The sequence below is a fragment of the Cinclus cinclus genome, chromosome 2, assembly GCF_963662255.1.
Source record: "Cinclus cinclus chromosome 2, bCinCin1.1, whole genome shotgun sequence".
Classification (NCBI taxonomy): Eukaryota; Metazoa; Chordata; class Aves; order Passeriformes; family Cinclidae; genus Cinclus; species Cinclus cinclus.
In genome coordinates this window covers 83,275,827-83,300,624 of record NC_085047.1, presented here as the reverse complement: position 1 = coordinate 83,300,624, position 24,798 = coordinate 83,275,827, and the positions used below count along the sequence as shown (strand labels likewise).

Here is a 24,798-nt window from a genome sequence, read left to right as displayed (position 1 = left end):
GGCAAAATCTGTCTGTGGATTGTCACTCCTGGAGGTGCCTGTCTGCCTCTCTCTTGGGTGTACAGCCCAAAGCAGTGGCTGCAAGGAAAGCCAGGCTCACATGGCCTGTGTGGAAGCAGAGCAGGCCAGTGAGGAGGACACTCACAGCTGCACAGCCCCAGAGGTGCTGCCCTTGCAGGGCAGTGCCCAAGCTTGATGTCCCAGCTGCATCAGGCTGCCCAACTTCTGCTGCCACATGCCACCTTCCCAGGGCCATCACCCAACCTCCAGCAGCAAAAAAAAAAATCCCTGATGGAATAGAATTTTGTGTGGGTTTTTTTTTTTCTTTTTTTAAAAGACAGTTTTACTGAAGCCCTCTGAGCCTCTGGATAGAGCTCAATTTCATACTCAAAACTACTTAAAAATAAGTTTTAACTTGGAATGAGAAAGTAGAAAGAGCATGCACATATTTTGTCTTCAAGACAGCTACAACACTTGTGTTCCAAACATGGAATTCTATTCATTTTTCTCTTCTTTGATAACACAAACAGGTCAGGGGTTTCAAATTGAGTATGAATGTGCAAGTACAGAAAGGTCTAGACTATATTACATATAAAATTTCCTAATTATCTCATAACAGTCCTTTATTAGGAAAAAACTGATTTCTTTTCAAAATTCTCAACACGTGCTGGAGTGATCTCATACTCGTGGATTTTCTTTCAATTTTCATCTTTCTTATTCCTCATAAAATATGCACTGTGGTTTTCACAGGAAAACCACTACTTTGCAATAAAGACAGCTAATTGTTTTGAAAGATTTTTAAAATTAGATGTTTTTATTCTTCAGTGAAAAACTTAATTTTGAATGGAATTGTGTAGCCCATTAATCTAGTGCTGATTTGTGAGATTTAGGGAATTAGTTAACTCAAAAGAACAGCTACTGTGCATGCTCTATAACTGCTCTTCATCAAAATTGTCAAAGATTTTTAATATGCAGTTACCACACAGATTAAAAGCTGTTAAAGTGTGTCTCCATTTAAGAGGCCATCATTCTACAGTGTCATTATCTGCTATTAATATTTCAATTAGAGACCATCACATGCTCCTTTGAAGAAATGTGCAACTACTCACAAAACCAGTCCCATTATTGATAATGCTCCAGGAGTATGACACAAACATCCTATTTTTGTTGCTACAGTTAATTACCTTCTATAAATATCTCACCAAAATTTTAAGGGATTAGCTCCTTTCATACAGAAATATGTATTTGTGTCGACAAACATCTTCCAACCATTTTGCTTCTAAGAAGGGAGGTGACAGCTACAGGAATTTTATTGGTGCTCTGCAGAGGCTCTTTACAACCTCACTCTTCAGCCAGGTGTTCAAACAGACTGATACATCATAGTGCATCCTGTCAGTCCTTCTCAGGACACCAGACTGAACTACCAGCACTTTTCAGGCATCACTGGTAGCATAAACAGGCTTCACGCCTGCTTTGTTTTCCACCTGACCAGAGGATTTAGTTCAAATATAATGGCTCTGCAACAGCCAATTTGATGTGAAATATTTTTCAAGGCACGACTCCTTTCTCTTTTCTGAGAACAAACAAACAAACAAACAAACAAAACAACAAAAAAACCCCAAAAACCCCAACAAACAAACAAAAAAAACCCAAACAAACAAAAAAAAACCCTCCACAACCACTTTCTTTACTATAACAGATCATATAGTCCTATTTCCATCATGCCAAGCTGATAATCAATTTCCAGTAAAGCTGATAGATAGAGCTACCTCTCAAAGGATGGACCTTGCCTAGCCAGGTAACAGTGACAGGACCAGATAAAATGGCCTGACATTTTGCCAGGGGAGGTTTGGATTACGTATTAGGAACAGTTTCTTCACTGAAATGGTGAAGGCATTAGAACAGGATGCCCAGAGAAGTGTTCAAAAACATGGGGATGTGGCACTTAGAGATAAGGTTTGCTGGTGAACATGGTAGTGCTGGGTTTATGTTTGTTCTTCCAACCTAGATATCCCATGATTCTAAGCCAATAGACAGTAATTTTGTTCCACCTCACACTAAACAGCAAGAAATTATAGCTCTGTTTCATTTCTGTTGGGTGCTAAATAATTAAAATAAGTTGAATGGAGCTTTCTTCTTAAGATGCATAAAGGAACTTAGCAATTTAAACATATCAAGGGGAGGAAAAAAACAAAGGAGCTTGAGGAATAAAAGCCCAAGAGCTTGCACTGACTTGTTTGACAGCTCTCTGCTGTTTCCAATACTTTTCTCTCTAGGCCTTTTACCATAAATATAAAAGGCATTTGAAAAGAATGTGATATAATGTGCACTGACTTCTAGGTGATTTGAAGTATATGACCCTAAAATGCAATTTCTATTCCAGACTCCAGCCTTACATCTCCATCAGCCCCCTGGTAACACATGGTGTAAACACCCAGCTCACTGACACTGAATTCTCTGGTGGGGCTTTGCCACCAGTTATCATCTGTCCCAGAAAAAATTCCTAGTGATACAGAAGGTAAAAGGTGAACAAGGTGCTCGCAAGAAAAGTGAGCCCCTGCCAACTTCACAAGCTGCAGCAGCAGCTACTGCAGCCCTTACATCAGCATTTGTTTTGTTATTGCACTTGAAGCTTTGCAACTATCCATACAGAAAATCCAGCAGTGCTAAGGGTCACACCACCTTCATTTCAGCCACAGTACTACCTCCCTTGCAAGGCATGCTAGGACATCTGGCCAACATGTCTGTGTCCTCATGCAGTCTGTGACCAGTGCTGCTGTCCCAGCAAAAGCCCCAACTCTGCCTCAGGCAGTTACAAGCATTCCCTGCTTCACTTGGGGAAACAGAAAACATTATCTTACTGAATAAACTGTTCTGCAAGTGCTGCCCTGCTAATCTTCGTGGTAAGTTTACAGGGGAGTGCTTTGCCCAGCATGGAGTACACCAGCACAGCCAGCCCCATGCAGGCTCCTATCCTGGAGGACAGAAGCGTTCAAGTTAAAAGCCAGTAGCTGCAGTCAAACCTGAGGCACATGGGAGAACTGTCAGTATAAAGAGGGACATCCAGAACAACTCATCAGGATGACATCACCTACACTCCTGCAACAGCAGTGACATTTCTCTAGGGAGCACAGGCACTTTACCAGCCCTTTATTTACTCAGCCCTTTTTGTAGCTGCAAGTGTCAGGGACTAAGCAGAAAGAAGAGGTCTCAACATCTCCCCTTCCAAGCCACCACGTGCCAAGCCAGAGGAGCACACTGCAAAGCCATTTCAACACAGACCCTGGTGCCTTTACAAGGAATAGATCACAGCTGCAGAGAGGCTGCTGGCAGAACAGCCAGACACACTGAGCCAGCCTGCCTTGGTCCCCAGCACCACAGCCCTCAGCAAAGCCACCTGCTAGCTGTCTGCCAGAACAACTTGCAAAGATGACTTTGTTCTTTGCAGCAAAGTGTGGCAGCTTGGAAGAATCTGGACGGAAAAAAATGGACTTCATTGCTAAATTGCAAACATTTTCTATATACATATGTGGGTACATATGTTTTTTCTTCTTTAGGGAAGAAAACAAATAATTTGATAATTGAATTAGAAGACTGGGAAAAAATCATGGTTTTCACTTGTGCCTCACTAGAATACTTGTGACTATTACTTATGAGTAAATATCGATGACAAAAAATAAATATCTCTGAAAATTGATATGGAAGAGATGGACAGGAGAAATAGTTAATAGCAAAAATTCCAATACAGGTCATTATATTATATTAGAGACTTACACTAGTAAGTCCATATGCCACTGTAGTACAAGTCTAACAGGGCCATGCTCAAGCTGAAGTCCAGGCCTCAACACTGCCCACCTATCTTGTTCTTTTACGTCCTCTTTCTTGTATCTTCAAATATCCCTTTTCTCCTCGGAGTGCTGGATGACTACACATAATGTCTTTAACAGATTGACTCCAAAAAGGAACCCATGAGGACCACAGGAAGAATACATGCCTACAACCAAGTGCAAAGAACTCTACTACCACCTACTAGGCACTACTAATGGCAGTGTTTGCAGCTCTTGACACTTGCTTCTGACTCAAATTAGTTGCTCTTCAGATATCTCTATCATATAATTAGGAAGTACAGCATCATTGAGAGAACACGGATTTTGCATTTCTTGACCTTTTTCCTACTAATTTTCAGCAGACTATTTAATGTTAAAATTATACACCATGCAATGTGGCAATTCCAGTAAGGAATGCACAACCAAGACCAGCATATATAGGTAGTGGTATTAATTAGCATGAAAACGCTCCAGCTGGCAGACTAGGTGATGTCTGTATTCACCTGGATGACTTTATTCATTAACAAGATGTTATGTGGAAAAATATGTCCAGGAAGTCCTTGTACCTCAGCTATAAGAAGCGTTTCATAGCACAAATGTCCCATGTCCAGTTACTGAAGTAATATCCAACTGCCAGAAAGACAACTGCAGGCACCCTGTTCACTGGGAAAAAATTACAAGGTCATCACTGTGTCAGTCCGGGTGTGTAGAAAGTACAGTTCCAGTAATGTTTTGTTTACAAAGTCCTTTCCTTCTGTGTAATTCTTAGAATGTGCGGATTTTATAAGCCATTTGCAGTGGTACCACTGAACTTTTTTTAAAGAATGAGGTCTGACTCAAAGTCCTCTGTAATTTCCTTACTCAGGACTGGTTGACATGCTTGTTAAAAATACTGTTATACAGAACTCCCTGTGTCTGTTTTAAAAATAACCTTCCTAGAGCAGAGCACACCTTGTGGGTTTCCTTTGTAAAGAACACAGCCCTAATCAGCAGCTTCAGTGCAAATGGCTTACATGGAGCATCACCTGCCTCCTGCTGCAGCACATCACACCTGGGCAGCTGGAGCTGGCAATCAAACCCTTGCCCACAGCACAGCAGATTAAAAGTGTAATCCCAAATTCAATCAACACTCATAAGGTTCATTAACTTCTGTCCCTGGTTCATATACAAGAGAAACACCAGCATGAGATGTGAGGTCAGGATGTGGCAGAGCTTTGATTTGGTGTGACTTCATTTCCTCATGCCAGTGAAGTTCACCTCAGAGAGTAACTCACTGCAGAGCTTACAAGGTGTTTAGTTATATCAGCCATGTTACCAGTGTTACCAGTGTGTAAACAATGTCAATGCGTTTTGTGGGCCCAACTTTCCTTTTTTCTTTACCTCCCCAGAATAATTTAAAATACTGAGTAATGTTAGCAATCATGATTAGGCAGTCCCTCAGACAGCAAAATGTCTATATCCCAGAAAGCATACTCTGGCAGAAAGCAGGCACACAACAAAAAGCAGAAGTGTATCAGAGCCAAGCACTCTAACTCAGCTTTACACAACTCAGAGGATGTTTGGGGTAGGATGGAGGATGTAATTTTCTTCCCCAATGAATGTCCTGTGAAGTATCAATGGTCTCCTAGTAGAGCATAAATACAATGAAATGAAAACAAATGTCATTATTTTATTATAAAACTATGTCACTTTCTTTCTTCTTAAAAGCAATCCTATGTGGAGCAAAACTTCCTTGATTTTTGGTTATCTGCTTTGGGAACCACAGCTCTCAAATATTTTCTTTCCTTGCTGGCAATATGCCCATTTGAATCTTGCCTTATTCCACATCTGCAGCTTTAATGCAGTAATTCATACAATATGACAAAGCCACAAACCCAAAATCACCATCTGTAATGACATCTGTAATTTAGAAACTTTGAGGGCAGAAATCTTGAAACTGGTGACAGTTTCTGCAAATACTAAGAGAGGACTGTGCGTGTGTGTATGTGTGAGTGTGTGTGTGTGTAACATTTTTACTCTTAACTGCACAAATCTTCATCCTTGCCCTGTCTGTAAGGCAAGGTACACATAACCTTACCAACATGGGTACCAAAGTATTTCCTAAGAATGCATTTGTTCAATGCATTAAAGGTTTTACCATGACTGAGCTGAATCAAGTGCCCCTGCAACTTCAACACTGCTCCAGCACTGCACAAGGGAGCTCCAAGTAAAGCATTTGTGGTGGGACAGTACCTATATGGTCTAAGAAAACTGACTTATTACTTAACTACTACAAAAATATCTCCAAAAATAACATCATGGCATCCATGACTATTTCCACCTGCCTTCTGACCATGCAAAATGTTAGGAGGATGCTTCACCACTCATATCTAAAACAAACAAGACTTCTGATTGAGCAACTTGTCCTACACAGGCAGTCCCATGGTAGAGTCCACACAAGGTCCTGTGTGACTCAAGACTTTAATCCACCCAACTGCCCTGTTGGTAAAGCTCTTACATTCCTCAGCTAAGTTTCTACAACCTCCAGTGCCTTCAGCTGAAATGTGGCTGCATGGAATTTGGTTAAACAATTCTTTTTACGGTGTAAAGGAACAATTGCATTTTCTAGCTCATTTTCTTGAGTTGCAGCATTAGCAACAGAGATACTAAAGCTAACAGAGTTTGCTGTGTCACCTAAATCCTAAATAAGAAGATCTTAGGCCAAACAGCCCCAAAACAACAGAGATTAAGAGACTGCATAAATTCAAATTTGCACAACCAGCCACTGCTTGGCAGAGTGCTGACTTGAAGACAAAGACCATATATCCTTTGCAAAGATACCATCTGCCCATCATTAGACTCAAATGCACAGACGGAATCCATCACTTGGCTCTGAAATACATCACTGCTTCAGCTGCATGAGCAAAAAGCAAACTCCCAACCTTTGACCTATAACAGTGTACCCCCATTTGCCTCCTTTCCTTTGTTCTACATTAACAAAGGAGTGTAAGTTCCTGTTTACTGAGGAAGATCCATGCAATAGAAATGTGCATTCGCATCTGCTGAAACTGATGATTTTTATGCTTGTTATGACTAAATCATCAAAACTGAAACATCTCACAAGCGGAATAATGACTAAGTAAAAGAAGGTTGTTCTTTCACTTGTACCCTCACTGAAATACCATGGGTCTCCTTCTGTATTGCTGTGATGCAGGTAAGGTAAGGGCACAAAATTAGGCGCTTACATTTAAGCCTTTTACTCAGAATTTTACCTGAAAACGTAAATATTTACACTCCTCCCATATTTAGGCAAAATGCAGTTACAATTGCCTCTTTCAGCAATAGAACAATTAAACCTTCCAGCTTATGAATTGTGGGGGGGAATATTTCCCTTACTTCTGAAGCTCACCTACATTTCGGACCTAAAGTGTTCCAAAAGCTTTTTTAGACAGAATAATTCTGTGAGTACTAACCTTTGAAGCACAATGGAAGACAAAATGGACACGTGTAAAATGAAAAGTTGTGGTTTGTATTTCATACACAGTCCACTACAAAATATCGTTATTTAAAGGATATTAAAAGAAACACACTTGTGATGCTGGTATTTTTAGAGAGTCTGAAGGCAGAGCATGAAAAATGGATTGCTTTTGTGATAAGGTCCCTAAATCTGTATTTAGACACCTAAGTCAATGAGTTAGTGCATAGACTCTGCAGACTCCTTTTCAGGCCACATTTTTGTATCATTCTAATCTTAGGCTAAATATAAAATGAATGAATCATTTTGTAATCCTGGTGTTTGCAAATTTATCACCTGGCAGTGTCACCTTCTGCACAATCTTCTTCTAGGGGTGACCAATCAGCCCAGGGAAGAAGCAGAATCATGGCAAAAGCCCTGGCCCATACCCTTCCTTCAGGCATGTGCAGACCAGAAAGCAGCCCCAGCAACACAAAAACACAGGGAAAACACTCTGGAGGAATCTGTTTTTCCCTCTGCAGAGCACAGCAACCTTCCTAAACAACCTAGAGAAAAGGCAGAAGTGCAGCCAACAAAACTACTTTGCAGACTGAGCTGATTCCCTCACTGCAGGGAAGAGCTGTCTCGGGGATAAAATGTTATCTTCCATCAGCTCCAGCATGCATTGCCAAAAAAGGCACAAAAAGCATACTGCAATCGTCTTAACAACTGACAAATAGTTTCATGTATTTTTTATTTGGTATTATCATGTATTATCTCTGAATTTCTCTCTCCAAGAACTGTGAAGTCTTTGTGAGTATTGATGAAGGGGAGGTGGGGTGTTGTGGGCAGAGCATGCTAAAGGTGGCTTGTCTGCAAGACTACAGCAGAACTTTTTCATGTTAGCACTTTAAGCCCACTTGGGCATCGAGTCATACCTTCAGATACAACATGCACAAGGTTGTGCTTTTCTCACTTAATTTCTCTGAGCAGGTACACAGGAATCTCTGAGCAGCAATGCCGGTCTCGCATTTGCAACACCACGGGCCAAATGCTGTTTTACTCAACCCACTGCTCACGTAAACCAGGCAGCAAATCATGAACAGTGCAGGTGAACTTCTGCCTATATTCACCAAGGCTTGAAAACATGCAGGTCACATTCTCCTATTCCTACACTTTGAATACAAGAGGCACACACCAAGAAACGCAGCAAAGAGCAGCACCAATGTACTTGCTGCCTGCACAGGAAATAAAGTGGTGCTTGGAGTGAGGGACTAGAAGGGATACATGCTCCACTCATCCACAAGACTGGCATTCTCACCACAGCACTCGCTCCCTTGTGACCAGCCAGATTTACAACCAGTGAAAAGTTCTTGGACTGCATGTGAACGTTTATCCATGTAGATCAGTGTGTCAAATCACCCCAAAACAGTCCCTTCAGCTCACACTCCCACAGGCTAGAGGCCAGGTCACAGTAAGAGCTTGAATCTCCCTTCTTCTCCAGTACCTCATTAATGAGACCCTCCTCCCTGGCCATTTGGGAGTGCAGGAGTCTTTTGAAGTTCACAGAGCTCATTGCCAGCAGCATGTGAACACCAAAAAGTGTGTAAAACAATTGTTTTACAGAGTTCTAAAATGTCAGACTACAGGAAGGTTAGTCATTTAGCCTTTTTTAAATGCTATCAGGATTTTGGACAGGACTTGGAGACTCCTGATAAAATTTCAGTATTTTCCCTAGATGGACCCACTTCCTATCTGTTCCCATATGTAATGTAACTGTATTTTTCACACTTGTTATTAGATTCCTTCTGTTTGTTCGTGTAAGTCCTGCTGTGTGCTCAAGAAACTTTTATTTGGTGTCAAACCACTGAGTGCATCCCAGAGCACAAACTCACACCAAACTGTGCTCTCACCCATAACACAGAACTGTGCATTGCTTGCAAAAAGCAATTTATTTTTCTCTCACATACACATCAGAAGGTCACGTTTGAGAAGATGAAGGTTTCCCTAGGAGCACTGCGTTCACGACATGGGACAGTATATTTCTGGCATGAGCTCTCCTGATGCTGACTTGACATCTTCCTTGTTATGACTGCAAATTCCTATCACTGTAAACCTCACTGATGACTCATGAGAAAAAAGCAAACAAAAAAAGCAAAAAGAAAGAAAGGGAGAATTAAACTCTTTCAATTGCAGTGTCTACAAAGACACGGTGATATACAGAATGTCTCAAATTTAAAAGCAAATTAATACTTACTGGAGAAATAAAAAAGTAATTTTTCTTTCCTAATGGCAAGTATTTGGGGACAATGAACAGACAGAATATTGTATGTAATCAAAGAAACTGCCTTTTTAAAAATAACCTTATTCTGAGTTGTTTGGGGAAGCACTGTTGAACACGACATCATGCACATGCAGCTATGAACAAATACAATCATATTTTCAGTGAACTAAACAAAACAAATTGATTAATTCTCTACAGCTATATCTAAATTATGAGGATATCATAAAAATTTACAGATTCATTTTAATTATCTTCTACCTCATATTGTTAAAATAAAGAAAACATTTCTCATTAATTTGAAATTAAAGTATCCCCTCCTGTCTCGTATACTTATAAACAGGACTGCCCTATAACTTCTGATAGTTGAATCTTGGTGTACCTTTAACCATGGCATTAATTCCAGGAAAACCACTGTAAATGTTACCCCCAAAACATCTAACAAAAAAAGAAATGAAGTTTTCTGGCTATATAAAATGTTTATTTAAATGTCACAGGACACTCTTTTCTATGTCAGTATTAAACATGTAACTATTTGAATAATCACGTAATTTCCCAGGCACAGCTTCAGTCTAGAGCACAAACCAGTATCTTTACCTTAAACCCCTATCTAAGGCAAGCAGCACAGATACTATTTCTACCCTGACATACTCATTATGCCTTCAACTCTGAGTGTAGTTTCCTAGCTGTGCTGAGCTCAATTCCCCAGCATATTTCCCCTACACAGGCAATTTTAGTCCGACTGAGCCATGTGTCCCAGTGTACAACACTGTGGGGAGGAACCACCAGCTTTGCCTTTTCACACCATGGCACAGGTGCTGTAGCCCCCATGGATTGGAATAAGAACCTAGTTTAAACTCTTTTTAAACTGAATTTTATCTGCTCTCAGACAGTACGTCTCTAAGAGAAGAAGCTGGAGTTTGCCTCCCCTACTGCTTCCACCCAGCATTCTGCCCAGGCAGGGCCAGGGAGAAAAGGCAGGATGGAGGATTTGGTAAGCTCAAGTCATTGGAAGTAAGTAATTGTGATGCAAGGAAACCAACACGTGTACAGCAGGTAATAGTCTTTCAAAACCTCTGAAAAAAAAGTTAGATCTGATGATCACCATTTCAAAGCACTACAGATGGCAGCATCACTTTTGTCATCTTGGGGCAGCAGGAGAAATCAATACCACTCAGAGTGGAAAAGTCAGCAGAAATGCTAAAAAATCTCAATATTTTAACAATTCCAAGTTCTGAGGGACTCTTATCTGAAAATAGTTCCTGCAACAGCCTTTGAATTTTTAAAAACATGTGAAGTCCAGTTGTGTTTTTAAAACACAAGGTAAGCTCAGAGACAGGGGTTTGTTTTTCCATTTTTTTTCATGCTAAACTCAATTCCCTTATGGCATTTTAACCCAATGGCAGGGACACTGAAAGGGACTCCAACAACATTAAAAGTATATTTAATTGGTTTTTATTGTTTAATCTAAAGGAAATTCTTTTGTACTTAAAAACAACAGCATTATCAACTGCAACTGCAGAGATGTTTTGAAATTACAGTTTAAATAGTATCATTACGACATGCTTTACTGATATGCTCTTAAGGCAGACATAAAATGAAGCTGTATCTCTAAATTCTCTCTACAGCACCAAATGTTACTAAAAAAAGCTAAACCAATTTCCATAATTTCCTTATGTCTCCTGAAAACATCTTCAATTTAGCAAAACATTAATTTGGAGGAGATAAGGCAAGACAGACCACATAGTTTGGTCCAAAGAGGAAAAAAAAAAAGCCACAAAACTTGAAAAACCCTAAGAGTTCTTTCAGCAGAGCGAAAATGACAGTCTAGACTACCAGGATCATCAGATCTTCAGAATGACACTCAGAAATGGAGACTAGCAAAAGGAGGATGGTGTGCAGAGACTAAAATGTAATTTTTCCAGCGTAAAGTTTCCTTTACCCAGTTGTCATGGAGTATGTAAAATACACTACTTCTGTGTTGATATCCATGCATTTCCCCTCCTTCAGAAATGATGTCCTCAGGCACTCCCTTCTTTTTAAGCTGGACAAAAATCAAGAACTACATGTCACTTTAAGTTTTCACCAGTCCCATAAAGTATTACAAATAACCAATTTGTGTTTCTTTTCCTTTTAATATTCATGCCTGCTTACAAATGCTCCTGTAAAGCTAACTGGACACCATCACACTGGTTAAAGAAAATGCTTGAAATTAAACAAATAGACTGCTGCAACAAAAACTTAGAACAGTACACCCTATCTATAAATAATACAGATCTTTATTGCCCTCCTTTAAACCAAAGCACTTCAGACATTGCTTGCTGGAAAAATTCACCTTTTTGACTTCAATATGATCAGGCATTTCTCTTTGTCTTCACATAATCCCTGATGGCAGGTGAAATTCGTGCAAGAGTTGGTCAGAAACACAAAATTCCCTTTAGTTATTACACTGCTACCCCAAGACACCTCACCTAGACCATTGAGTTTTAATTCTGAATTGGCAATACCTAGTTGGTGACAAGAGCAATTCTTCTTTTGACACAGAGTACACACTTTGAGAGCCTGTTAAAAAATTCACTTTTTCAGCATGAAAGTACTCAAAAGCTGAAATTCATTCCTCTATTGCCCCTCCAAAAAGATGTCTCAGCCGTACTTAAGAGAAAAGGAAATGTTAGGCTGTGGATTTAAAGTGTAGCTGTCAAGAAACACAAACATAAAGCTGACTTAATAGTGTTATTAAGAAATGTGTTCTGGGCCCACCCCTGGCAGTAACACCAGGGTTAACTCAAGTTGTAGCAATATTTAAAAAGACTCTGCAATTTTCCTTCTCCACCCAACTAAACAACAGAAAATCTTGTCAATAAATGAAAAACACCACACATATTTAAGCGAGAAAAATCATCTAAACTTCCACCATTTTTCATCCTCTTTTTTTTTAATCCAAAAGATTTGTACATCGTTTTTAAAAAATAAGTTACAGGATCAAAAGGAAAATAAATGCATAGCTTTAAATCCTTAGAATACAACCTCCCCCTGCTGCGGAAGAGTTCAAAGTCATAAAGTGCTGCAGATATGACCACACATCAGACAAATAATCTAGTAACTAACTTATTTTTCTGGTTTATTTAACAATATTCCAGGCTTAGAACATTAAATAAAAAATATCTCACAGACAATGGGTAAGACTTAACAATGATTTTGCTTGTTTTTTTTTTCTTTTTCTTCTCCTTTTTTTACAAGAATGCTGAGACACATCAATTGAAGCAACTACAATTTTATTTTGGATACCAAAAAATAAAACGAAGCTGGAAGGAAGAGAGTAGTGCATTGCACTGATCTCAGTAAAACTGCTTGTAAATGTCACCGTTTACGTTCAGCCCTAGAAGGATGAAGATGGATACAATGCTGCCAACAGGGGAAGGCCAAGTGCCAACCAAGGGTGCTCTGGGCTTTGCCTTGATTGTGAGAGCACAGCTTTACATTATGCTTGTGCAAGACAAGATCCACACACCTCGCACCAGCAGGTGCAGGTCCTGGAGGGAGGGCTTGCAGTGGTGGTAACAGCTGCTGCAAGTGATGACCATAAAAACCAAGAGCTCTTCCTGGCAGAGTGCTGGGATGTCACAGGAGCTCAGGTATATCAGTCCCTTCCATAACTTGATTTTGTTGCCCTCACTGATATACTTGTGGGATTTTAGGCCAAGCCTGCATTTTGCACCTTGGGCAAAAATATACACCTCTTCAGTGGACATGGAGAGTAGCAACATTCAACAGGATGCACAGTGCATGTACTTTGTACAAGTGCAATTCAGTTTTCAGGGGTCTGGAAAGTGAAACCCCAGGCTTACTAACAGCCAAACACAGGCCTCAGAACCTGCTAACTGCATTTTCCCAGGCTTAAACATTTTTATTTATGTAGTTGCAACTACTTACTTCTCTGTTCCTTCAGCCTAACCTCTGTCCTTTCTTCTCACTCACCCATCCCTTCCCACCACCTACAAAGAACACAGAGGCCTCCAAAAACTATTAAACCAAATAATAAACAAGCAGTTTGACAACAGAGTAAATTCCATTGCCATTCTCATTTTTGTATGTTCCTGCTGTCTGTGCCCATTTTACAACCCAATGTCCATGGGTACCATCATGATGAAAAAACCCCAACTTTTTTCCTCCAGAACAGTAACAGACAGATATTGCTCAACACATTTGTAGACTAACACCGAGGTGGGGGGGGGGGGGGGGGGGGGGGGGGGCGCGGGTGGTATGAGACACCAGTAACAGAACTAAAACCCCAAGCTAACCTTGATTGTAACTGGAAAATGCCAGGAGTCCTCCATTGAACCTCAGAAAATAAAACTGGTGCATCCTACTTTGTGTCTAGTGTAAACTCTGATCATGTTTATGACCTGCAGTATTTCATAAGAGATGGGGGGTGGGTCTCAGGTTGGTTTCCTTTCTTTCTTTTTTCTTGTTTGTCAAGTTCTCAAAAGGGCTTAAAACACTTATGCTTGGAGACACAAAGGGAGTAGTTACAATACACAACTAATTGGAAACAATACTCAAACATTAGACTGGACAAGACTGAAGTCCACTCTACAAACGCAATAAAAAGAAACAGGTGAAAAACGTTTTTAAGTGCTAACATAACAAAAAACAATTTTAAAGATGCACTAAATACGTGTGAGGAAATAGAGGGGTCCCCTTCTTTTAAATATATTTACATAATATTAAAGCTTCTTATTTTGCTTTTCTTGCCAACAAAATTTTCTAGCTACCCTGGGCAAAGTCCCCATTAAATGAAGAGGTTAAGAATTATGTAACACAGACAAACCATTAGACCCGTAGCCTGTAGACGTCTCCCTGCCCTCTCCTTTCCTCTCTCCCTCCCTCCCTTACCAAAGGGCTGATGCCATGCCTGCTACACACCATGTGGCATCAGCCATGGCATCAGCACAAGGCAAAGGTAACACAACACCCCACACGTGGTTCCCACTTTGCAAAAGCACAAGAGACTACAATCAGGTCTTGCTTAGATACAAAGCAAAACAAACAAAAAACCAATGTTGCCATTTAGCTGCAGTTAAATGGTAAAACTGGACTAATGTGAACACAGCAATACCAGTTTAAGTGTTTATACCACTTACACTGCACTGGAAAGGAAAATAAATTATCCTGGTATAAATGCGTCCATACTACAGCCTATGCCAGCACAGTATCAGTTAAAATAATAACACATCAGTCCCCTAACCAACAGAATTATACCACCTGAACTTTTCTAGCACAGACCAGACCTAAGACATGAGGTAGTGAAAATCAGGCTCAAGATCTTTTTTTCATTCCACAGCAACAATATATTCTAAAAATATTCACTGCTCAGATCTGTGGATTTTAAAAAAGTTTTAAAATCCAAAGTTTAAAGCTAGCATCCTGAGTCACACAGGATTTACAAATGGAGGCATGAATTTTAAAAAACTTCCTCAAGGTCCTATCTCAGGAAAATAATTTTATGATAGAAAGCACGCAAGCATGTGTTTGTCTCCCACTGAAACAAGTGGAAAGGAAGCACATGGATAAGTGCTTTCTGAAATCTGGGCCACAGTCAGAAATCTCGGTCTTCGCAGAATTTATTTCCTCATTCATTTCAGTGCTGTCATTCATGTTTTAAGACAGTGGGGAAAACACAGAAAATGGAAGCTAAATAAAGTTTGTTACAACTGTCCAATATTTACAGCATTCATAACATAAAACAGAAGAATTTTTGGTAACTTAAGACAAATACCTCTTTTGTCATTAAATGTACCGCAGCAGTCCTGTTAAACAAACCCACTGTCTCGAATATTAAAGAAATTGTTGTTTATGTTTACTGAGTCATTTAAATTAAAAATCTGTTCCTGTTCCAAACCCCACTCTCCTTCATCTTCATCCTCCGGTTCTGCCTCAGACCCATTGCGACTGTTTTCATACAAAAAAATCTGCTCATCCACGTGAGCCGGGGCTAACCGGTTTCTCTTTGCACTTACAACATTAGCAGAAGAGCCAAAAAGGCGTTCAGGGAAGACCCTTGTGGCCAGAATACACCAGTATTTTTGAAGAACCTTTGGTAAAACCGGAAACAGGGCTAGTCTGTCAGACCACCACTTCAACGGGTCTTCATTCAAACCAAGGACCTTTTGTGACTTGAAGTTGCTCAACTCCTCAACGATTTGAGCATGCCATTCCTCCTGGTCTTCCACGCCTCCTGTCTGGCAAAAGATCTCTGCGAGCATGTTGTTGATGACACTGGTAGGAGGAGGAGTAGAGGAGATTATAATTTTTTTCATAGGGGGCTCTTCTGAAACAGTGAAGAATTTCTCCTCAGTTCTAAAACTATTTTCTTTTACTTTTTCCAGCAGGCTTTTTGCTTCTTCCACCACTCTATTTTCTACCTGCTGCCTCTCAAAGGCTGAAAGAAAAGGCAATTTCTTGTAGCGGGGATCCAGGAAAGTTGCAACATTGAGAAACATGTCTATCTCAGGTGTGTGCTGGTAGGTGGATGACAACTCTTTAGCAATCACCTCCTTTGCCATGCTGATTTCTTTCAAATCATTCTCTTTGATGTTCAGAGTAGTATTCAGAAGCATGTGGAGAAGTGGCTTCACCATACTTATCGTCGGATACTTTGAAGCAGACATCATCTCTGCAACCTGCTTGAAAGGCTGGAGCAGCTCCACCAGCCCTTCGATTGTATTCCACTCACTGGATTCCAGCATGAGGTGGTGGTTGTTGCTGTCCTCCACGAGAACAGCCGCAATGACAAACTGCTGCTCCTTGAGGCGCTGCAGCATAGCGAGCGTGCTTCCCCACCAGGAAACACGGTCACTTACCAGCATGCAGTGGAGAATATTCTGCTGCTTCTGCTTTTCACTCAGCATGTACATCGCGACCGTAGACTGCTGAAAATACTCCACCAGCTTTCGGCACCTGGCAAGTAGGTTGCAGAGTTTGGGGAGCTGAAAAGCTTGTTGTATTCCTGCGTTAAAAGTGTGCCCCAAACAAGGCATCTGTACGGGAATATCTAAGAGAGAGCAAGCTTTTACAATGTCTTTACTGTAATCTGTTGTAGCACCAAAGACTTTTGTATTGATCCCCCACTCAATGAATGTTTCATAAAGGACTCGTGTAATGGTCTCTGCAGTGTTATCCTCTGGTACTTCAAATGTTTTCAGACACCGTGAGTTCACAGCCAGGCAGTTGCCAGGACTGCTGCTGAGAAAGTGAACTGCCACAGTTACATAGGACCTGTTCTGGTTTTCGCTCCTCCACATGTCTGTGGATATGCCACACCACAGAACCTCAGTGAGCTCTTTCAGCACAATTTCTCTAATAGCACTGTACTTTTCAGGAATCGCTTTTGTACAGAAGTACTTCCGGCTCGGAAGTTCATACCTGGGGTCTGCTGTTCTCAAGAGGGCCTTGAAGGTAGGTTCATCGACAATGGAGGCTGGATACATGCCCTCACAAATTAAGCTGATGACTGCTGATGTCAGCTCCTGATGTTTTTTGTTTTCGTAGTTCTGGTAGGTCTTCATGATGAGGCTATCTTGAACAACCTGCTGCGATGACTCCGGCTTGATTTTCGAAAATGCTGTGGCAAAGGCTTCCCTCATTTGCTCAGTGTTACTTTTCACAAACTCACAGAATTCATCGGGGTGGTTTTTCTCAAGGTGGTAGGAAAGGTTGGACGTGTTTCCTGAATAGGCAATCTGTGCCATGCAAATACGGCAGTAGATCTTCTTCCACTGTAATATGCATCCTTCTGCATTGGTATCAAACCCAAAGTACTTCCACACTTTACTCTTTGCTCTCGGGTGAGCCACTAATTTTAGGTCTGATGGGGAACCTTCTAAACTTTTATTCTCCATTGCTTCTTGGCCACCGTCCCACCTTTTGATCCTTCACTCATTAATGAGTACCTGATAAAGGCAGTAAGATAAAGATATAATGAGAAAGCACAAGTTTGACCACACTCAACTATGTGAAATCAGCGTTTCTGTGAATGTATCAAGAAACCTACTCACTAATTACATATGCAAATTTAAAGACGAAATTTGCTGGAAGCGTGACCTACAAGAAGCCCACTGAATTGTCAAAAATTAAAAGGGGTTTTAATATATCCCATTCTGCTGTGAAACTGAGCTAAAAGACCTGAGTAAACCCTTTTTCTGGAATTTTATAATTCTGAGCTGAGAAAACATAACTACCACCACAGACTCGAAAAATTAATGTTACAAAAACTGGTCATCTCCTATAGCATTTTCCTGCCTCAAGTTCGAACTAGACCAACATCCTCTTGCCCAAGAATTACTGAACTTTGCTGTTAACATTTATTTCAACTGAAACCAGATACTGAAGGAGCAAAGGTTTTCTTGTTTGTTTATTTTGAAAGAAGTTTTGTAAGCTTGATCTAACTGTTCTAGCTTTTGCTTAAAAAAAAACCAAAACCAAAAAAACCCCACACATAATAAAAAATCTGTGATGCAAATTACAGCGATAATCTGCTCCTCTAAAATGTAAAGATGTTTTCTGACTGAAATAAAAGGAAAAGGAGCTTGGACCTACATGCAGATCAACAATACATGTCTGACACCTTTCCTGTCCTTCTCTTTCTGAAATCAAAGTAATCTCCTGAAGTACTAGTTCACAGTTGTGGTTCCTGGAATAACAGTACATTATAATTACAGGAAAAACAGACAGGGAAGCACTAATAAATGTTATTATCCACATCATCTGGAAAATAATTTTGCAGCATTTTCTTCAAAAGGCTACAGAAGTTGGGAGGGGATGATACTAGAGATGAGTGTGGTGATAACGCAAGACTTGGCAAACTGTACTTTGGTATCTGCACAGGAAAATGCTTCTTGTGCAGTCACATGCAAGGGCTACTTGAGGCCTACAGTGCCCCTCTCTACAGTGCTGGCAGCTGGCACCCATTAGAGCTGATCTCACGACACCAAAAAGCCAAGTTGCACCACAGCACGATTGCACCCTGACACTTCTCTATTTCTTCCACACCACAGTGATGGCAACAAGTCCTTTTCCAGGGCCTTGGCCAACACTGGGAAGGACAAGGAAGACATCAGATATGGATGCAGCCTCCTTCACAAAAACCCAGAGAAAGAGAACTGGAGAGGAACATAAGGACCATCACACTGAAAACAACAGTACTGCAACTTCTCTGCTCCTCAGGAGCTGCACCCGTGTCCAAGCCCAGAAATCCCCAGGTGGTAAGACTAGCTGGTTAGTGAAGAAACAATCTGACTTTTTCATATTGCTACAAGGGAATTATTAAATAAAAAAGGAAGTATATGTGAAAGCTTCTCTGGAGTGCTTTCTGCTCTTGGTGAATACTCTCAAGAAAAGACAGTCTTCTCTCTGAACTCCAGCTGTCATTTTACAACATTTCCTGAATGTCTTGAATGGAAAATCAAAGACAGGTTAACCAATACTAAACATACTTATCTACTAAACAGCTGTTGGTTTAGAAGCAGAATAAGAGATGCAGGGCAAGTATTTTATTGGATTTGTTCTGAAGATTTACTTCTGGGTGTAGACACTTGGCATTTTTTCCTGAGGGAGGGGCAATGTTCTGCCTACTAGCATGCCTTCTACTGTGATTCATTCAGTGCCTTTAAGTTGCCAGGATAAACTATTGATTCAACATGGTAATGCTGCCTAATTCCAAACATGTGCATATCAACAGCACCAAGGTATGCAATCCCACAAAAACGGATGATTTTGAAAGACCAAGTGGTGTAACATATAATGAGGTAACCCTGCCATGCCATCAGATATGCATTGACATATGATATTGATATATATTATCACAGCTTTTAGACTCCTCAGTTTCAATCCATGACATGGTGTCTCCAGGAAGCACAGAGGCTCATGGCATTTAATTAAATCTTACAGTTTCCTCTGCAGTAACCTGGCAATTCCTGAAAGTAAGGAGGAAGGCACTATAATAAAAGAGTTGATGCATCTTTAATATTTAAAATGAGTATGACACACCTTGGATCATAAAAAGTTCATCACCAACTGACAAAGTAGAAGTTATTTCAGAGTATGGGAGTGTTAGAGACTCACCCCACTTTTCATTCTTATGTATGTCACAGCTTTGCCTTCATTTTGTGATGTATCAGGCACTTGGTAATAGTGGCCCAGAGTAGCAATGCCTCAGCTAAAGATATGCCACTATAAAACACAGCCTTTAGTAAGAGCTCCAATATAAACTGCTCATCATCCCTGCCTCTCATCGAGTGTTATATAGCACAGCTGGCATTACGAACACAAACCAAAACCCCACACCTCTCATTTTACTACAAGAAGACATAAACTTCCCTACTTTCAGTGAAACAGTGTTCGTAGTCTAGTCCAGGCAAAAACAACAGCAATCCTGAATTCCCACCCACAGGAGAGCACCTTTGGAGAAGCTGCTGTTTCTTTCCCTCGCCTCCGCCATACAGCTGGCCAACACCACCAGCCATTACTGGGACCGAAGCTTCTAAAACCCTGCAGAGAGAATCCTCTGCTGGCTTTGCAATGAACTCTGCTGCCACAGGAGGAGGAAGACTCCAGACTTTTTGGCCCTAGCACCTCATCCCTGCTCTTCCTGGGGCAGGCTGTGCTGTCTCCTCACAGCTGTTAGACACCCGCTCATTCTCCTAATACAAACCCATGACTTCCCTCTCCAGCATCCTTGGGCTGCTAGTGACAACTTGCATCATGGAGGGCAGCCGTGCTACCCTTGCAGACAGGGCTCGGTATCCCCAGTGGCAAAGAAAATTGGTTCAAAACCCGCATGACAGTCACTTGGATTGTGAAACCAAACATGGGAATGTGAGGAAACATGGTGTGTGCAGACACTCTGCAACCTTAGCTCTGCCTCCCTGTGCATGGACAGCAATGGCACGCTGTGGGTATGCCTGTCCCACAACCTTTGCTTCAGTCAGCAGAGGGGCAACCATAAACCAAGTGATTCCTCATTCTGAAACTAACTTAATAACTCTTTTAGGGACATGCGTGGGAGAAGGTTTAACTGCTCAACGCAACTGCATTTTTGTGTGCCATCAATCCTTCCTACCTGGTCATTTCTCTACCCACCTCTGGATGATTTACAACCTGGAACTTACACAGCTTTGAGGAGGAGATGCTCAGGCTCTCACTATGCTTTACTCATATAATGTGAGAGCCCTCAAAATGTGAATCGAAATCACGAGATAGATGATCCTAAATAAACATTTCATAATTAACTGTAAAGAAACTTGGTACAAATGAGGATAATGAGTAACTGAAACTTGAGGAAATTAAGTATGAAATCTCAATTACTTTTAAGAAGAACACAAGTCATCTTTAAGGTCTCCTTAACTTAATCTACATAACTACCTTCTTCAGATACAGTTTTCCACACATTATAGGTTCCAAATTTAATTACAGAGAGTTCAAAACGTAACACCCAGGATTTAGGTTTCCCCTACCAAATTTCAATGAAATATGGACAGTAGAAGGAAAAAATGCAGGAGGAAGATGCCAAATAAACTCCTTGAGAAGCTTTTAATTCTATGAACCATTTTTCTTATCAGTAGGATGACTTTTGGTGACCACATTTCCACTGGTAATATCCTGGTGTCATAATTAATATTAGTTTATCTTTTATCAATTCACTGATTAGATTTGTGTTTTTAAAAAGCTGTTTTAATCAAGAACTTTAGTCATGCAGGGCTTTTTTCCTCCCTCCAATTAATTAAGATTAAACACTATAAAGAAGTCCAAGCAGTAATTTCTAACAAAACTATTAATAATTTAAACCACTGAACAGTAAAACTACATATCAGCAGTTATACTGTTTAAGCAATTGGTACTTGGAGAAGAGTTTTTAAGTTAAATTCCCTTTTATTTCTGCACTTTCCTCTGATGATTTCAGTTACTGAAGCAATGCTGACTGCACACCCTGTTTGTAGTCTCAGCTCTGTATCTTCCTTCCCTGAGCTTCAAGATCAGAATTTCAGCTCAACTTCCCTACTCTGTGTTGAGGTGGGGGATATTCACTTGAATAAAGAATGTTGCTGGTTTTTTTTGGTTTGCAACTGAAAACAATTATCAAGTTTTTGCACTGAACCTAGATTTCATAGTTCAAACTCTTTCCCCAAAAAATGTCCTGAATTCCATCTATAAAAATCAGATGAACTCCAATAGGATGTGAAAGAACAGATGGGTCACTTTTAAAAGCACATGTGCTAAGAGCACGCAACTCTTAAGTTAGGGTAAGGAAAAATAAAAGTGAAACTAGTTTCATTTACTTGGATTAAAATCCTGAGCACTTCTTCACAGCAAAGAAAAGAAATCAAGCTTTTCTTGGAAAATTCAGAGGCAGAAGGGCTGCACAGAGACCAGATCTTTTCACTCATCCACAGAGCTAAAGGACAAGACAGCAGACATCTCTCTCCTTTAAATCTTCCAAGAGAGATCTACAGTGCTGCTGCACAGAGCGGTAACTCTGACATGGATACTGGGGCCAAGGAAGCCAGGATCAGAGGAATGGCTATCTCTGCCTCCCTGTCCCGTCCTTCGCAGCTCCCCTTTGCCACTCCAAGCTCTCCCCAGGAAGGCACCCTGACAATAACATACCTTACTTGTGAGAGTTATGGACACCGCCTCAAAAAGATATAGAAAACATTAAGCATACACACTTTTCTAGACGACTGTCTGAAAAACATACTTGGGGTTTTCTTACGGGAACTGTAGTTTACTGATCCAAGCTTGTCCTATCAGTATTTTTGCTTTTTGTAGCACTGACATCACTATTTTGAAGTTATTATGGAAACAATGTTCATCTGGGTAAAAAGGTTCCAGTTTTTAAGGTGAATCACTTCTTTAAGCAATGGATGGACACAACAAGTGAAAGCAAGGCAGCAGGTAGCTGCCAAGAGGGAACTACGTACAAACAATGAGCTGAGGAGGAAACCACTTGTCCTTGGAAAAAAAAAATATCCCAAGTCAAGGCTCAAAGAAAACTTTTCACATCTGTCAAATCTGCCTTGGTCCCACTTAGGCAAGTGACATTTCCTAGGTTAGATCTCCACTGCCTTCCTCTGGCATTTCCAAATTCAACGCCTTCGTTTTCAATAGCATCAAAGAGCAGAGTGCAACAAAACACTGGGTCAGATTTTCGTCATGCTGTTTCTCTGAGGTTTGAAAAGAGATTTGGAAAGTGTTACACATCCTAGGCAAAATACCCAAATTTCCTCTGCCAAGAAAGGCTAATGCTAGAAAAATGCTCAGATGACTTCAAACCATATGCACGTCTGCCCATTTTGTCACCAGGGTCCTCTCATTTGTTTGAGGGTTTCATTGCTGCCTTTTGAGAATGAGAAAGTGAATCTCAGGAGAAGGATCAGGAATGAATAAAAAGTACACAAAACACTACCCAAGGATGTGAAGTGTGATAATATGAACAAATAGGCTGCTATTGTGTGGTGTACTTGCTCCATCTCCTTCCCAGTACTTTGGATATTCTCTATACCAATATCCTCATGTTCTTGAATTCCTTACTGAAACACTCGGCCCTCTCAATATTACTTTTACTGTTCCTCTGGTTAAACTATTGACAGAGCCATAAAGGCTCACTTGCTGATAAGGAGAGAAAGTTAAAGTCATGGACTTGAACACAGCGGTTTGGCCAGCTCTGATGACAACCTACACATCTGTCCAAACTCATAGCTTGCTCTAAGTTTATAAACTCCAAAACACTTTAGTCTTCAAGAGTAATAAGGGCCGACAGTTCTTTTTCTGGCAAACTCAAAGTTTCCCCTAAGTTAGCATTTAACACGCTGCTGAACCAAATCAGAAAAGTGCAAAAACCTAACTCCTCAAACGAACGACTAACGTTAAGTCCCTTGGAAAAAAACCGAAAGTGTCACTCACTTGTCAGCTTAAAGACTATCAGCGAGTGTCAGCCAGCATCAAAAGCCAACCTTTCGGAGCACAGGTACGTTCCCCTCCGGGAGCAGCCGGGACAGAGAGGCCGAAAGCGGCGGTCCCGGCCGCCCCGGTGGGGTGGGGGCACAGCGGGCGAGGCTGCCCGCATCTACCCGCCCTGCAAGCACCTACCTGGGCTGAGGGAGGGAGCGCCTGCGCGGCTCTGAACCGAGATCTCAGGAGGCACTGTCAGAGAGCCAAAGAGAGGAAGAGGAGAAGCGGAGACCCCCGGCTCACGGAGCCCCCACGCCACCTCCCGAGGCCACAAGTCAGGCCGGCGTGCAGCCAGGCACCCGTGCCGGGCCCGGCCCCCCGCCCCGCCCTGCGTCCGGGGCGGCCGCGGCCCAGGGGCCGGACGGGGCGGTGGGGCCCGGGCCTGGCGCCGGGAGCGAGGGCGGGGTGCGGCGGGGGCGGGGAGAGCGCCCCACCAGTCGCAGCCCCCCGGGGCCGCTGCCCTCGGGCGGCGCGGCGAGTCCTGCTTCCCCCGGCAATGGGGAGCAGGCAAGCAGTCCGGCGGCGGCGCCCGTGCTGGGGCCGCCGCGGTGCCTCAGCCCCCGCCCCGCTGTGCGGGATGCGGCACGGCCCGGGCGCCCCACGCTACAGCCAAGGTCGCGGCTGTCCTGCTCTGTTCTCCCCTTCCCGGTCCGGCCGCTCCCGGCCGGGCCGCGCGGTCTCGGCCCCAGGGCCCCGGAACTGCCTCCCGCCCGTGGTGGGTGGGGGGAAGCGCGGCAAACTTTCCCCTCTCCGCGGCGGGGGCTCCCGCCCCACGGCCTGGAGCCGCCCCGCCCCGCGGCGCCGGCTGCGGTGCTCACCTGAGGCCGGGGCGCAGCGCGGCTGGAAGCGGCGGCGCAGCTGGTGCAGGATGACGCGGAGGCCGATGCAGTACACCCGGAGCAAGGGCACCAGCGCAGACAATAGCGACATGGCCGCCTCCCGCCCCGCGGCGGCAGCGGGTTCGTGGCGCGGCGGGGAAGGCACTGGGAGAACAGGCGGCCAGCGCAGTGTTTCCGCCGGGCCGGGGGCGCGGCGCGGCCCCCACCCACCCACGGAAGGGAAAGCGCCGCCGCTGTCACAGCAGCGCCCGGGCTCGCCGCGGCTCCCGCCCTTCTGGGCATGTGCGGTGGCGGGGGAAGGGAAGGGAAGGGAAGGGGCGGCGGCGGGCGGACCGGCCTCGGCGGCGGCACCAGCGACGGCGCGGCGGCTCAGGCCCCGCCGGGACACCCGAGCAGCTGGACAGGGGGAGA

General features: G+C 42.5%; 2 protein-coding genes across 2 annotated transcripts in view; both read right to left on the bottom strand.

Moving 5' to 3' along the window:
- Positions 1–24,478, bottom strand: part of DHRSX (dehydrogenase/reductase X-linked) — a 161,335-nt gene extending 136,857 nt beyond the window's left edge. The window contains exons 1-2 of the mRNA XM_062514947.1: positions 24,367–24,478; positions 23,687–23,740 (exon numbers count right to left, since the gene is read on the bottom strand). Coding sequence (XP_062370931.1) covers positions 23,687–23,740; positions 24,367–24,478 — 166 coding nt within the window. The remainder of the gene's footprint in view (positions 1–23,686; positions 23,741–24,366) is intronic.
- On the bottom strand, positions 15,355–17,443 carry ZBED1 (zinc finger BED-type containing 1). The gene has a single exon (XM_062514995.1). It carries the CDS (start codon positions 17,440–17,442, stop codon positions 15,355–15,357), a length of 2,088 nt encoding a protein of 695 aa, XP_062370979.1. The 5' UTR covers position 17,443.
- Positions 24,479–24,798: the final 320 nt, after the last annotated feature.

What these genes read in the sequence shown, in the direction of transcription:
- ZBED1 (XM_062514995.1), bottom strand. Translation starts at nt 17,442, where the DNA reads ATGGAGAATAAAAGTTTAGAAGGTTCCCCATCAGACCTAAAATTAGTG.